We start from the raw sequence: 14,594 nt of genomic DNA, 5'->3' as shown, positions 1-14,594 counted from the left end.
AGCTCCCTTGAAAGAAAAAGAGAAATTAAGATAAGTTCCTTTATTGACAAGTCAGTCTAAATTTAAGGATTCCTTTATTGACAGTCGGTCTAAATTTAGTGACAAGGTACTAGAAATGTGCACTGATAAACTTGGCATATATTGTGTACTTCTATATTATTGATCTTGAGAAGAGTATTTGAAAGAGTAAATATGAAAATGTGTAGGATAATATATATTACAGATCGACTATCAACAGTCCAGCATCATTGGTACTTATAGGTTGCTGGATTCATGATTTTGCTGGATTATAGAGAGGCTAGGTTAGAATACATTTAACCCAACAGTTAAAATCCTACCTTTTAAATTAACCTGGAAATCAGTGCAAGTTGATTAATAAATGGGACTGTACCAATGCCACTTTTTACACTGATACTGATTTACACTGATGCCAATACTGATACTTAATTTCTGGGTGATACCGATAGTATCAGTACTGCCTTTACTGTTAGCAAAGAAACTGAGCCATTTTTCTTTATTTTTTTTTGTCATAAACTCTCAAAGAGCCAATGCTGTATAATTCACACAAGCTTTGCACAGATGCACCACTGTCATATTTTTTCAGAAGTTTAACATTGAATGGATAATGTATAGTGTTTGTGCTTTACACAAAGAGAAGCATTTCCTTTATTATCTGGAGCAATGGCTGGAGCTAAAACTGAGCAGATTTAATGATAAATTGAGAAAAACAAATTGGAATGGCTTCCCTTTGTTTGCAAGTGGTGCCAGCTGATTATGTAGCAATTACAGTAGCATCAACAAACAGTAGACAGGTTGGTGTGGCAACCCAGGTTATTTGAAATTATGCTAGCCAAAATTAGTGCCAGATTATATATGGTTGACCTGTATTACATTTAGAGGATTACTGTATATTTCAGTATATAAGACGACATTTGAATCATCCTAAAAAAAGTACACAAAAAAGTGGATTGCCCAATACGCAAGATACAAAAACAATGACCTTAAAATTTTATCCAGAATGCTGTTGTAAATAAACAACAACCTTATATTATGATTTTTGGGGGAAGTTTGACATAATAAAATAGGAATCTGTTTTGAGAAAGTGTGCTGGAATTTTTCCTGTTGAAAAGTGTGTGGACGAAATTTAATGTAGTAAAGCTACAATCCTCTGCTGTCATTGTATATGAACAGACAAAGCAGGGGGCTGTGCAAATATTCCCCAGTTTTTTCCCAAACCTGAAGAAGGAGCTATATAATGGTCTTCAAGGCATGGAACCCTGAGCTAACTGGCAAAGGAAAGCAAATTGGGGAAATGAATCTCTCCAGCTTGCAATGTTATATAGGGATGAAGTCCATATACTGAGAAATTTCAAGAATGTCAGTGTATCTAATCAAAAGAAACATATTATATAGGAGAAGATTGTGGCTGACAGCCCAACACATGCAGGTAGCACAAGGCAAGGGTTTTGTTTATTTTCAGGAAAACTGATTGTACCACACAGTTTTTACACCATCTTCGTCCATACATCCTTTTCATGAAAATCTACAAAAACACCTAGTGGAAATTTTGGCTTATTTTTGCACTTGAAGATGATGATGTCTCATTACTAGTCATACATTCAAGGTATTTTATTCATTGTACTGGTATATCACTGTCTCAGTTGTCTGGTGCTCATTGACCTAAACTTCACCATAGATGGTTTGGTAGTTTGGGTGTTGTCTTAATACCACCGATATCAGCTAAAACCATTAAATTCAGACTGAAATTTTGGGGGTCGTCTTTTCTGAAAGTCGTCTTATCCTCCGAAATATATGGTAGTTGTAAGTGTTGAGGTTTGTAACAATCTGAACAATTACTTGCAGGGAGAACCGTCTTCTCATTGTGCAGGGAATGATAGATGAAAATGTGCACTTTTCCCACACCAACCAACTGATTCAGGCCCTCATCAAAGCTGGGAAGCCTTACCAGCTGCAGGTATGATCTTTATTTCTTTGGAATGTAGTTATTCTTTTTTCCACCAACTAACATCTGTGAAGATTTTGATTTCATAGTACATTTAAAATATTTAAGTTTGTAATGAATTATACAAAGGTTACATTTTGATGTTTCACATACTGCTAGGGAATTATAATGATCCTTTTAAGTTATCCAGTATAATCCTTTGAAGTCATAGAACCTCTCATCTTATTCAGAGATGGTATATAGACATCACAGCTTCTGTTCATTACTGTAAATACAAAATTTATGGTTTTATATAATACAAAACTTTAAGAATGTAGATCTGATTTGGCATTTAACTGTTTCCCCAGTAACATTATTATTATTATTATTATTATTATTATTATTATTATTATTATTATTATTATTATTATTATTATTATTATTACCACAAACATCACATTTTTTCAAATCTGAGAATTCAGCAGTGCAAGCCCTTCAAATGATGCAGGAGGTGTACGGAATTATAATACAGGTGAAGTCTTTTGAGTGCCACTATCAGATCAAGAGAAGTGGAATGCCACTGTAGGATGATTAGAAATTAGAGGATCCTACATTAATATAAACCCTGTGAATGTCAAAAAACTTGACTTGTTTGTCAAGATTGTAAGATTACATAGAAGCTAAAAGAACTGTTATGTGTAATTTGAGTAGTTCATGCAATTTTTACATCCAATTTAAACATGTATTGCACTGCTGAAGCTCATAATATCAGTATGGTTATGTGACAGCTCTCAGTTAAAAATGTGCAAGGTTTTCACATACACATCAACACATTAGTTTTTAACCCCCTGGCAACCAAATTTTGTTCCCTGCAACTTTTTCCATTTCTCCAAGATGAAATTCAGGAAGGATTGCCATTTTCACACTAAGGAGTAGATCCAGCATAAGTTACAGTTGAAGCTTAATATGCCTAAGCCCTAAAGAGTTTTTGGTGGAAATTCCTGCTTGCTTGGAGGACAGTGGGGTGTGGGAATTCCCACCCTTCTCTCTCCCACCAAGATTTGTACTTTTCTGACATAATTATTGTGTCTGGTGGCTTATGGCAAGCCTTGTTCTTTGTTTCCCTCAAGTCCTAGTGCACAACTGACCATAGAACTGGAGGGATATGCTGACAGTTATTTCCCTGTGTCCAGATACAGAGATGAAGGGAGCATGACTAGGGTTCTCTGATCCTTTTATTGGGACGTGCACTGAATCTAACAATAAAACATCACTGAATGAGAGAGGTATCATAAGATGCCTTTTTGAAATACATTTGTGGGTGGCCAGGATGTGGTACCAGGTGAGATAGAAGAACGAGTCCAAGGTCAATTGTACCCACACAAACAAGTTTGTCTGAAAGGGCCAAAAGTTGCACCTCTTCTCAATACCATATCTCTGCTATGCTACAACTGAGGGACCTCCAATTTGTTTTATTGTGTAGAGGAAAGATTACGTTACCTTACTTTACCGAAGTGCTTGTCATGTGACATCAATGATCATGGAGCGCCAATTCTCTCTTCTTTCCGCCATCCTAACCAGATCCTCGATGTTACATCCCATGTTACTACTTTCCAGCAAGGTTTCCATATATTTCTTTCTTTGTCTTCCTCTTGCTTTTCTCCCATCAATCCTCCCCAGCAAACAATCTCTTTCCAATCCTCCAGTTCCCAGGATGTGTCCCAAGAACTGCAACTGCCTCCTCCTAATATTTCTTATCAAGCCTCTCTCCACTCCTGCACATCTTAGCACTTCCTCATTTGTCACTTTTGCTGTCCATGGAATCCTTTGCAATTTTGTCAGGAACCACATCTCAGCAACCTCCAACTTCTTTTCCATTTTCTTTTTAATTGTTCATATTTCACAACCATATAATAAAACTGACCACACAGCATTTCAATAGTCTGATATTCAATTTCATATTCATACTCAGATTTGTTATCAAAGTTCTTATATTTATAAAAGCAGTTTCTGGCAACCTGATTCTCTTCTTTATTTCCTTTTCACAATCTGCCTCCTCTGACACAATACTCCCCAGTTATTAAAATTCTCGAACCTGTTTAATCTGCTTTCCACCAATATATATATCCTTACTTTGAGCCTTTGTCTTTTCTTTGTTGTTCCCAAGACTTCCATCTTCTTTGTGTTTATCTTCAGACCTCTCTCCTCACTTGCTTCTTGTACTTCATCCACAAGCCTTTGCAGCTTTTCCTCAGTCCACCAAAAGAACTGTATCATCAGCATACCGTATATTTGTCACATTTCTTCCTCCAATTTTCACTCCCTCCAACTCTATTAAACTTTCCATGGATTTCTGTCTGTACAAGGAGAAGAGGTCTGGGGAAAGTACACATCCCTGCCTCATTCCTCTCCTTATATTTACCCGTTCTGACTTCATTTCTCCCACTTTCACAGCTGCTTTTTCATTCCAGTACAAATTTGCTATCAACCTTATGTCCTTACCATCCACACCTGTTTCCTTAAGTATTCTCACAAGTTCTTCATGCCTTACTGTATCAGATGCTTTTTCATAATCAACAGAGCACATGTATAGGTCCTTCTGCATCTCCACTGCCCACTCAATAATATTTCTTAAGCAGAAAATGGCATTGTTGGTACCCATCCCTTTCCTAAAACCAAACTGTTCTTTTGCTACATTTTCCTCAACCTTTTTCTTCAATCTATTTCTCAATACTCCAAGAATTATCTTTTTCATCTGACTTATAATACTAATTGTTCTATGTTTTTCACATTCAGTAGTTCCCATCTTCTTGGGGATGTTTATGAATATTGCCTCTTGCATGGCTTTTGGCACATACCCCGTTTCATATATTTTGTTTGCTAACTTTGTTATTTTATCCACAACCAAGCCACCTGCTGCTCGTACCATTTCTATTACCATTCCATCTTCACCTGCAGCTTTACCATTTTTCATCTATGCTATGACTACCATTATTTCATTTTTTAGAATTGGTGGTCCTTCCAAAACACCTTCAAATTCTGGGATAGCTCCTCTTTCATCATTATACAAGTCTTGTGCATATTCCTCCCATCTTTTTAATATTTTATCAACCTCTATCAATAGATTTCCTTGCTTGTCCATAATTACAGAACATCTTGTTGATTTCTTCTTTGTTAGCTCTTTCACCTCTTTCATACATAAGACTGATTTACATTTGCAATTTGTTCTATATCTTTACATTTTTCGTTCAGCCATTCTTTTTTCTTTGTTTGCACTTCATTTTAATTTCCCTATCCAACTCAATATACCTTTTGCGATTGTCTTTGTACAGTCTTCTTTTGTCCATAAGCTCCAAAATTTCAGGTGTCATCCATTTCTGTCTTGCTCTTTTCTTGTTTTAGGTATGATCTCTTTTGTTGCTCCAACTAATGCATCTTGTAAGATTTCCCACTTCTCCTCAATCCCTTCTGATTTCTTCTACTAAGGACAGCATTTCAAATCTGTTCCTAATCTCTACTTCAAACTTTGATTTTATCTCATCCTTCAGTAGTGTACTCCATTCTATTCTTGGGTCTTGTTTCTTCTGCATTCTTTTCAGTTTCACTCATGTTTACAATTACTGGAACATGATCATTTTCCTGTCCACAATTTGTCTCAGGATGTTTTATATTGGTATATTGAATTTCTATATCTAGTTTATTGTTATATAATTTATTTGTTTTTTTGTCACTCCTCCAGGGCTCTTCCAAGTCCACAGGTGTCTAGGGTGATGTTGAAAATATGTGTTTGCAGTAGTCTGGGCCTCCACACTACACCACTCCACCCATCTATCGCCCCTTTCATTTCTTTCTCCAAGGCCAAAAGGTCCAACTACTTTTTCATGTCTACCTCTTCTAACTTTAGCATTTATATCACCCATTATTATTGTTATATCATGTGCTTTGCAGTAGCTCTTAACTTGAGTTAGCACTTCATAGAATTCCTCAATTTCCTCATCAGGATGGTCGCCAGTGATTGCATATACTTGGATTACAAATATGTTTAATGGTCTTGCTGTAAATTTCACCAATAATATTCAATCCAAGACAGCCCAATATCCCATTACACATTTGGCCACCTCTTTCTTCATCATCATCACCACACTCCTCTGATGTTCATTTCCACTGCTATATATAAACTCCAGGTCTTCATCTGAGTTAACCCCTACTCCTGTCCATCTCACTTCATTCACTCCTAAGATGTCAGTTTTCATTCTTTTCATTTCTTGTTTCAAATTAGTGTACTTTCCAGCTTGATATAAAGTTCTGACGTTCCATGTCGCAATCTTGAAGTTGTCCTTAGTGTGAACAGTAGCTTGATGACAGGTGGTACCTGTCGCACATACTCCTCCCGACTGGATGAGGAAAGATTACTGGTGTTAAAACACTATAATGTATTGTGTTTTTGTCTGAAATTGCCACACAGGGCATTGGTGAAAAACACTTTTTTTAGCAAAACATATCAGTGCAGTGCACACTATTAAAGGATGCATTTGTCATCTAGTCTGCCCTTTAGGAGTTAAAGAACAGAACTTTCAGGAAACACCACAAACTTGGCATAAGCATTGGGAGCAATATATTGTTGCACAAGATAACTGCTTAGAAAATGGTATTAAGAATGATATTAGGTGTAGTTTTATCTTTCAAAGACATGGTCTTGGAATTTGGGTCTTGTTTCAAGTCCTAGCCCTTGTTCATTAAGTAATAAATAGATAAAGGGTGTCAGCTAAGGAGTTCTGTCATTGCAGCTTTGCAGCCCATTAAAGATACCCTGAGCTAGGGTGGCAAGTTTTATGGTTCAAACTAATGCTCCATAATAGATGGGGAAGGTATTTTCCTACAGTGGGCTCATATAGTCTAATGAGGAAAACTTGGCCTGTAAGAGTTGACCCATAAAGACAGAGTATTTTAGGTCATTTGATCTCAATGGGCCATTTTTTACATATATATACTTTGTTACCCTTGACCAGTGCCCCTCTCACATAAAAAAAATGTTCCTTTAGTATTAGCAGTTTCACTGTTCACAGCTTCACATAATTGTTGATTTTTGTCCCAATGGCTCAAAAGCAGTTGTAAAGGAACTTTCATGGTGTCATTTCAAATATTTGCATTCTGCCTATGGGCTGCCACTACCTCCATAAAATGTAACTAGGTTACAGTCATCAGATGTACTATAAGTTGTACTGTAATTCAGATGAATTTCTAATAGATACTCTATACAATTTTGATTTACTGTGGGAACTTAGTGAACAATGTTACCTGCTTAAGGTTTTTTACCTTCTTTGAGCATTTAGAGATGCACTGAGCACCAGGCAATACAGAAAATGTAGGTCTCATACTTGAAATATTACAGAGTAGGGTGATATTTCATTCAGTAGGTAGTAAGGCACTATACTTATAATGTTAGACACAATTACATATGTTTAAGACTCAAAAATCCACTCCTGGAAAGTTTTGTATAGGTAGGCAGGACCTAAACAGGAACATACAACAGGCTAGAGGCAAATCCTCAGCTGGGCTGAGGTTGTAGATTAAGACACAATAGGGACAATTCTCTATATTTTTCTCATCAAATATTGTAGAGTAGAGCAATATTTCAGTTGGCAAATAGCACAGTACTAGTAGTACTTGTAACATAGAAAATATGAGTGCAATTATATAAAGTATAGGGCTTAAATTCAACTCACAGAAAGTTTTGCATGATTGAGATGACAGCATTTACTGGCTGAGCCTTAACACATGTGGCGGCTATCTCCCCTGTAAGCAAGTGTGAGCTGGTTACCATAATTGCCTGTACACAACACCACTACTGTACCAACTTAATATGAATTCTGTAGTTATTTTTCTTTCTCTGTCTCATTGCAGTTTTTTTGCATACATGTCTCATAACACATTAATTTATATTGGCTATATATTTTTTTCCCTTTTTTTAACTTTTGTAGCCTAAAATGTCAGGATAATTATGATGGTAGAAAAAGAAATAAGCTTCTAAAAGTGGTGAAAATTAGAAACTATGCACATTTTCCATAAAGGCATTTAAATAGATAAGACATAGTTAGTGACGTATGTGATTAGAATGCCCACCAATGTGAGCATCACATTGCACAAACTGAAAAAATCTGCTGGGAGAAAATAACTACATGGCAACTTAGCCTTTTGTATGTTTTTGAAAGCATAGCAGATTTTTTCAGTCCGAGAAGTAGCGAGTTGCCAGTTTGTGCAATGTGACACTTATGTTGGTGAGAGTTCTAATCATGTATGTCACTGACTAGGTCTTGCAAGGAAAGATATCTATAATTTAATAAGGTAAAGTTCTCTCTCTCTCTCTCTCTCTCTCTCTCTCTCTCTCTCTCTCTCTCTCTCTCTCTCTCTCTCTCTCTCTCTCTCTCTCTCTCTCTCTCTCTCTCTCTCTCTCTCTCTCTCTCTCTCTCTCTCTCTCTCTCTCTCCCTCCCTCCCTCCCTCCCTCCCTGTGTATTTACTTACCTAGTTTCTCTCTCTCTCTCTCTCTCTCTCTCTCTCTCTCTCTCTCTCTCTCTCTCTCTCTCTCTCTCTCTCTCTCTCTCTCTCTCTCTCTCTCTCTCTCTCTCTCTCTCTCTCTCTCTCTCTCTCTCTCTCTCTCTCTCTCTCTCTCTCTCTCTCTCTCCTCCCCCCCTCCCCCAATGTGTATATACTTACCTAGTTGTAATGTATGGGAGGGGAGGGGAGCTATGCTCGTGCTGTCCCGTCTTTGTATCTCATAGCATGGCCTTAAATTCATGTATCGTCTCTGCACACACTACTTTCTTACCCAGTCCATTTCATATACCTACCACTCTATGGGGAAAGTTGTTCATTTTCATATTCCTTCTGTAACTATCTTTTTTAATTTTCCTTCCATATCCTCTTGTATCTCTCGTGTCCCAATTTATTAGGTCTTCTCTTTTGAGCACCTCCATATTCTTCATGTAAATTACCATCAGTCTCCTCTCTCCTTTCTTTGTTTCAGCGTTGTTAACTTAAGTTTTGATAGCCTCTCTTCATACATTTCCAACAAGCTTGGAACCAATTTTGTCATTGCTCTTTGAATCCTCTCAAGTTTCCTGATATTCTTTTTTGTACTTGGTGACCACACAGCTGCTGCATATTCCAATCTTGGCCTTATCAAAGTGGACATCAGTTTCTTTTACCATTTCTTCATCCATGTGGTAAATGCTGCTATTATATTTTTCAGTTGGTTGTAATTCTCTCCAATAATTTTATTTATGTGTTTCTCAGGTGATATGTTCTTTGATATGAATACTCACAGATTTCTTTCTAATTTTGCTTTCTTTATGATCTCTTCTTTATTATTATTATTAAACATAACGGAGAAGGCAGAGTGGGACGAGCGCAAGCGCTATAAGTTGCCAGATGACAACCCCCACCCACCTTGACCGTAGAAAGAAGAAAGGAAAAGCAATTAGCACAATAGTAGGATGAAATCAGAGCAGGAGGAGAAAATAGGTTAAACAATTATAAAGAACGCCTCAACGAACTGAGAATTATTAAAACTCACAAAAAAATTCAACAAAAAAAATCAACAATTCTGACTTATTTAATATATGTCAGACAACACGAGTAAATGTAGTATAACTACTTAAAACTTGATGGTATAAAATCACAGGTATAGTTAAATAATTTATCACCGGTATAGCTGCAAAAGCAACCAGAGTTTAATTGACTAGACTCTTCAAGATTTTGTTCGAAGCAGACTTGAATTTTTGCACATCACTCGCAGTGCATGTGCCCTCGTCAAGCATGTTCCAAAGTCTTACAGCACAAGGAACAAAGCTTCGCTGAAACTGACTGGTGTGACACCTAACCTGCTGTAAGCAGCGCACATGTGAATTTGACGCAAGTCGAGTGTTTCTGGTGGGTACAAATGCATTTGGGATGGAGGCATTCATTCTCCAAGTTTATATTGCTCTGAAATCCTTTGCTTGCTCTTTCCAAATTCCATTACATTGCATTTCTTGATATTGAACTCCATTTCCCATTTGCAACTCAATTCTCAAACTTTATCAAGGTCTTGTTGTGACATTTCACTTCTTGTCGTTACGTACTCTTCTCAATAGTTTAGCATCATCAGCAAAGAGACTCATATAACTAATAATTCCTTCATCTATGTCATTAATATATATTGCCAATTAATTGGGACTACTACTGATCCCTGTGGGACCTCACTGATAACTTCCTTCCAGGGAGAACACTTGTCTCTAATTATCACTCTCATTTCCCTATCTTTCAGAAAGTCACTCATTCAATCCAGCAGCTTTCCTTGCACTCCTTCTATGATCTCTAGTTTCCTTACCAGTCTTTTGTGTGACACATCAAAAGCCTTCTTTAAATTGAGGAATACACTGTCCACTGATCCCTTTTTTTAATTATATCTATTATTCTAGAGTAGAAACATATCGGATTCATGGTACGTGATTTACCTTTTCTAAATCTAAATTGTCTTGTGGTCTGTGTGTTGCTTGCTTCCAGGTGTTTAGTCCATCTGTCCTTTCACAAATCTTGGCTACCACACTTGTTAGGGATACTGGTCTGTAATTACAGGGGTCTTCATTGTTACCTCCTTTATATATTGGCACAATATTTGTTTTTTTCCAGTCTCTTGGGACTTTTCCTTCCTTTAGTGAACTCTCTATAATGCTATGTATTTTGCTTGGTAGCTCCTCACTACATTCTTGTAATAACCAGTTTGTAATTCCATCAGGTCCATGTGACTTTCTTATGTCCAACCCTCTCATTGATTTTTTTTTCATGGACTGTGAGCTCTGTATCCCCCATAAGAACTGATCTTTCTTCTTCCTATCCTTCCTCACCCCCAGTCATTCTCCCTCATAAAGACTGCTTGAAAGTGCTCATTCATATTCTCAGTCATTTCCAAATCGTCCTCATACTCAATCTATCTCTGCATAATTTCCTTATTTCTTGTTTATTTTTCAGTTTGCTATTCACTTATCGGTAGAAGAGTTTTGTTTGATTTTTACACATGTCAGTTATGTTCTTGTAATTCTTCTCTTCCCTACATATTTCAACAAATTCATTTCTTGCACTTGTATATTCCAGCCACCTCTCTGGATGTCTCCTCTCGTCTTCCATCTCTTCCATGCTCTGTCTTCTTTCTTTCACCTCACCACACCTGTTAAACCACTCAAATTTTAGTTTTATTCTGTTTTAATTTTGGTACATGTTGTTCCACTCCCTGTTTATAGATTTCCAACAGGAGTTTCCATTTGTGTTCTGCACCCATTTCTGACATGAAAAAGTTGCTCCATTCTGTTTCTAAAATATTCTCTGAGTTCTTCAAAGTCTGTTTTACTGTAAACTAATCTTCCTTCCCTGTGCTCTTCTTTCCTTATAAATGATACATCTTATTTCAGTTCCAGTTCAGTCAATATGTTTGTCACACTTGTCAATAGGATGATTGTATGTAACCTCTCTGACTATCTCGGGCTCTTTGGTGAAGATTAGGTCAAGTCGTGATGGTTCATCATTATTTTTGTATCTGGTGTTTAGTGTCATTTTGTCATTGTGTTCTCCATAATCATGTTAAGCAATATATTTTCCCAGGAATTTTCACGTCTCTCAGTTTCTCCCACCATACTTCTTTACAATTAAAGTCATCCATAAGTACAAGTTTGTCATCCTCTATTAATTCCATTAATGACAATCTTGTATCACTCAGCATCTTGGCATATTCTGCTTCTCCCCATGATCCTGTTTTAGGTGGGACATAACTCTTAACAAAATCTCTTCTTTCCATGTTTCTGGCTCCCAGTTTCAACCTAATAATTTCAGCACTTACCTTTCCATAGCTGACTCTACTCACTTTTGGGTTCTTCTTGATCATTAACATGATTCCATCACCCTGCTTACCCTTCCTGTTTTTTAACCATATGTTGTACTGTCTGTTCACAATGTGGTTCAGCATTAGTTGACCACTTAGTTTAGTTTCTGCTATTCCCATTATATCAGGCTTAAACTCCTCCAGGTAATCATTCAATTTCATGATCACTGAGATAAGTCCATTCACATTGGTATATGCAACTTTCAATTTTCCTTTTATTCCTTTTTCTCTTCTATGTACAGTCTCATATCCATAACTCTCCAGTAGAAACTCTTCTTCTCCATCTCTGTTCTTTACTTGTTTTTTCCTTAGCTTCATTTCTCAGCCTTCATTCTTTTTCTCTCTTATCCATATTCATGTTCCTCTTTAACCATATGGTCTTGTAGTCAGTATTCTTGGAGAGTTTTCCTGCCTTTGCCAGGATGTCCTCAGCTGCAACCTGTGACCTCATTCTCACCTTCAGTAGTCTCTGGCCTCCTTCTTTGTATTTTCCAATCTTAGGTACTTCCTTTATTTTCTGCTCCAAGCCTTGTTCTTGGTCCAGCACTACTCTAATGATTTTTCCTGCCTGCTCTTTTTCTTCTCTCTTCCTTTCATGTCTTGTTGGAATGTGTATGTGTATTTACTTACTTGTATTTACCTAGTTGTGAGATACAGGAAAAGAGCCATTCTTAGGCTCATGCTGTCCCATCTCTATATTTCTTAGGCTTTAACTTTCTTGAGGTCTCTTCTGTATGTGCTCTTTCATTTTCTTGATGTCCTCTTCTATCACTTGCATCCATGATCAGTAAGTCTTCTCTATTGATCTTCTCCATTCCCTTTTGTATTCTGTATGTCACTATTAGGTCACTTCTCTCACTTCTTTCTTCCAGTGTTGTTAGCCCTAATTCTTTTAGTCTTGCTGGTATTTTTGTTGCAGCTCTCTTTAATCTTTTCAGCTTTCTGATTTCTTTCTTTAGTCTTGATGACCACACCAATGCTGCATATTCCAATCTTGGTAGTATCACTGATATTATCAGTTTCTTGATCATATCTTCATCCAGTTCCTTATATTTCTGAGCACATTATACACTTCTCCAGTTATTTTATTTATGTGATTCTCAGGCGATAACTTATCTGTCATAATTACTCCCAAGTATTTTCTTGTTATTTTACTAATTCTTTGATTAGCTAATGGATAATTCTCTTTAATTCTTCTACTAATCATTCTGAACTCCATCAAGCTGCACTTCTTAGCATTAAATTCCATTTGCCATTTACAAGCCCCTTAATTTATTTTATCAAGATCTTGTGGCAGGGCAGCACATTCTTTTTGGTTTGTCACTTTCCTCATTATCTTGGCATTATCTGCAAACATACTTATGTAACCCATTACACCTTCTACCATATCATTCATGTGCACTGCAAACATAATCAGTGCCAGTACACATTCTTGTGGGATCCTGCTTATTGTCTTCTTAGCTTGATTTGGTATTTCAAATTAATGTCCTTTTTTCTCTATTGAGTTAAAAATCTTCCATCCATTTTAGTACTGATCCTCCAATTCCTGCTTCATATTTCAATTGTGCAGCATCTTATCAAATGATTTTTTCAAGTCTAGGTATATACAGTCTACCCATCCTTCATCCACTGTATTAATTACCATGGAGTAGAAGCTTATTTAATTTGTGGTACACGATTGGCCTCCTCTGAATCAAAAAGATGTTGGTAGTCTCTAGGTGTTCTGTCCATCTGTTTTTTACTATCCTCTTACATATCTTTACTATTACACTTGAAAGTGAAGTGGGTCTGTAATTCAGAGGGTCTTCTCTATTCCCATTTTTGTATACTGTTTCCAGTCTTTTGGCACTTTTTCTTGGTCCAGTAAAGTGTTAATCAAGTTTCAGATCTCAGACAGTTGTGGATTATATTGCTGCAGAACCCAATTTGATACACCATCTGGTCTTGCAGACTTCTTCCTATCAAGTACATCCATCATTTTCTTGACCTCTTGTGTTATTGTCCTTATCCTTGTTAGTTTGTCTTGCCTTTCTGTTGTCCTTATTATTTTATTGATGACACTTTTTCTGGTGAAAATTGACTGAAAACTATTATTTATCACCTTTGCTAGTTCATTTATATGTGTGTGTGTGTGTGTATTTACCTAGTTGTGGTTTACGGGAGGGGAGTAATCTCATAATATCCTGTCTCTGTATCTATCCAGTTTGGTCAATGCCATTGACGACATCTTCACTGAGTTCATTCCATTTGTTCACACTTCTATGAGGAAAACTCTACTTCTTGATGTCTCTTCTACAGCTAACTTTCTTCAGCTTCTTACTGTGACCCCTTGTACTCTGTGTGTCTAAATTTATAAAACATTTCTTGTCCACATTTTTCATACCATTTATCATTCTATAGATGTTTATTAAATCTCCTCTCTCTCTCCAATTTTCAAGGGTAGGAATTTCCAGCATTTTTAATCCCTCTTTATAGGTTGATTTGCTCAACTCCAGAACCATCTTAATGACTGCTCTTTGTACTCTTTCTAATTTTACAATTTTCCTCTTTGTGTGAGAAGACCACACCACTGCTGCATATTCCAATCTTGGTCTTATCATGGAAGTCAACAACTTTTTTATCATTCCTTCATCCAAATATGAGTGTGTGTGTGTGTGTGTGTGTGTGTGTGTGTGTGTGTGTGTGTGTGTGTGTGTATTCTTACCTAATTATTCTTACCTAGTGATATTTTTACAGGA

The 14,594-nt window shown here is 36.7% G+C and overlaps 1 protein-coding gene across 5 annotated transcripts in view; it reads left to right on the top strand.

Annotated features, from left to right (window-relative positions):
* Positions 1-14,594, top strand: part of LOC135104933 (dipeptidyl peptidase 8-like) — a 282,612-nt gene that overhangs the window by 205,487 nt on the left and 62,531 nt on the right. For all 5 annotated transcript variants that reach the window (XM_064012719.1, XM_064012718.1, XM_064012717.1 and 2 more), the window contains exon 16: positions 1,864-1,975. In XM_064012719.1, coding sequence (XP_063868789.1) covers positions 1,864-1,975 — 112 coding nt within the window. The remainder of the gene's footprint in view (positions 1-1,863; positions 1,976-14,594) is intronic.

The sequence above is a fragment of the Scylla paramamosain genome, chromosome 11 (assembly GCF_035594125.1).
Source record: "Scylla paramamosain isolate STU-SP2022 chromosome 11, ASM3559412v1, whole genome shotgun sequence".
In the NCBI taxonomy this organism is placed as follows: domain Eukaryota; kingdom Metazoa; phylum Arthropoda; class Malacostraca; order Decapoda; family Portunidae; genus Scylla; species Scylla paramamosain.
This window is presented reverse-complemented; position numbering and strand designations above follow the sequence as displayed.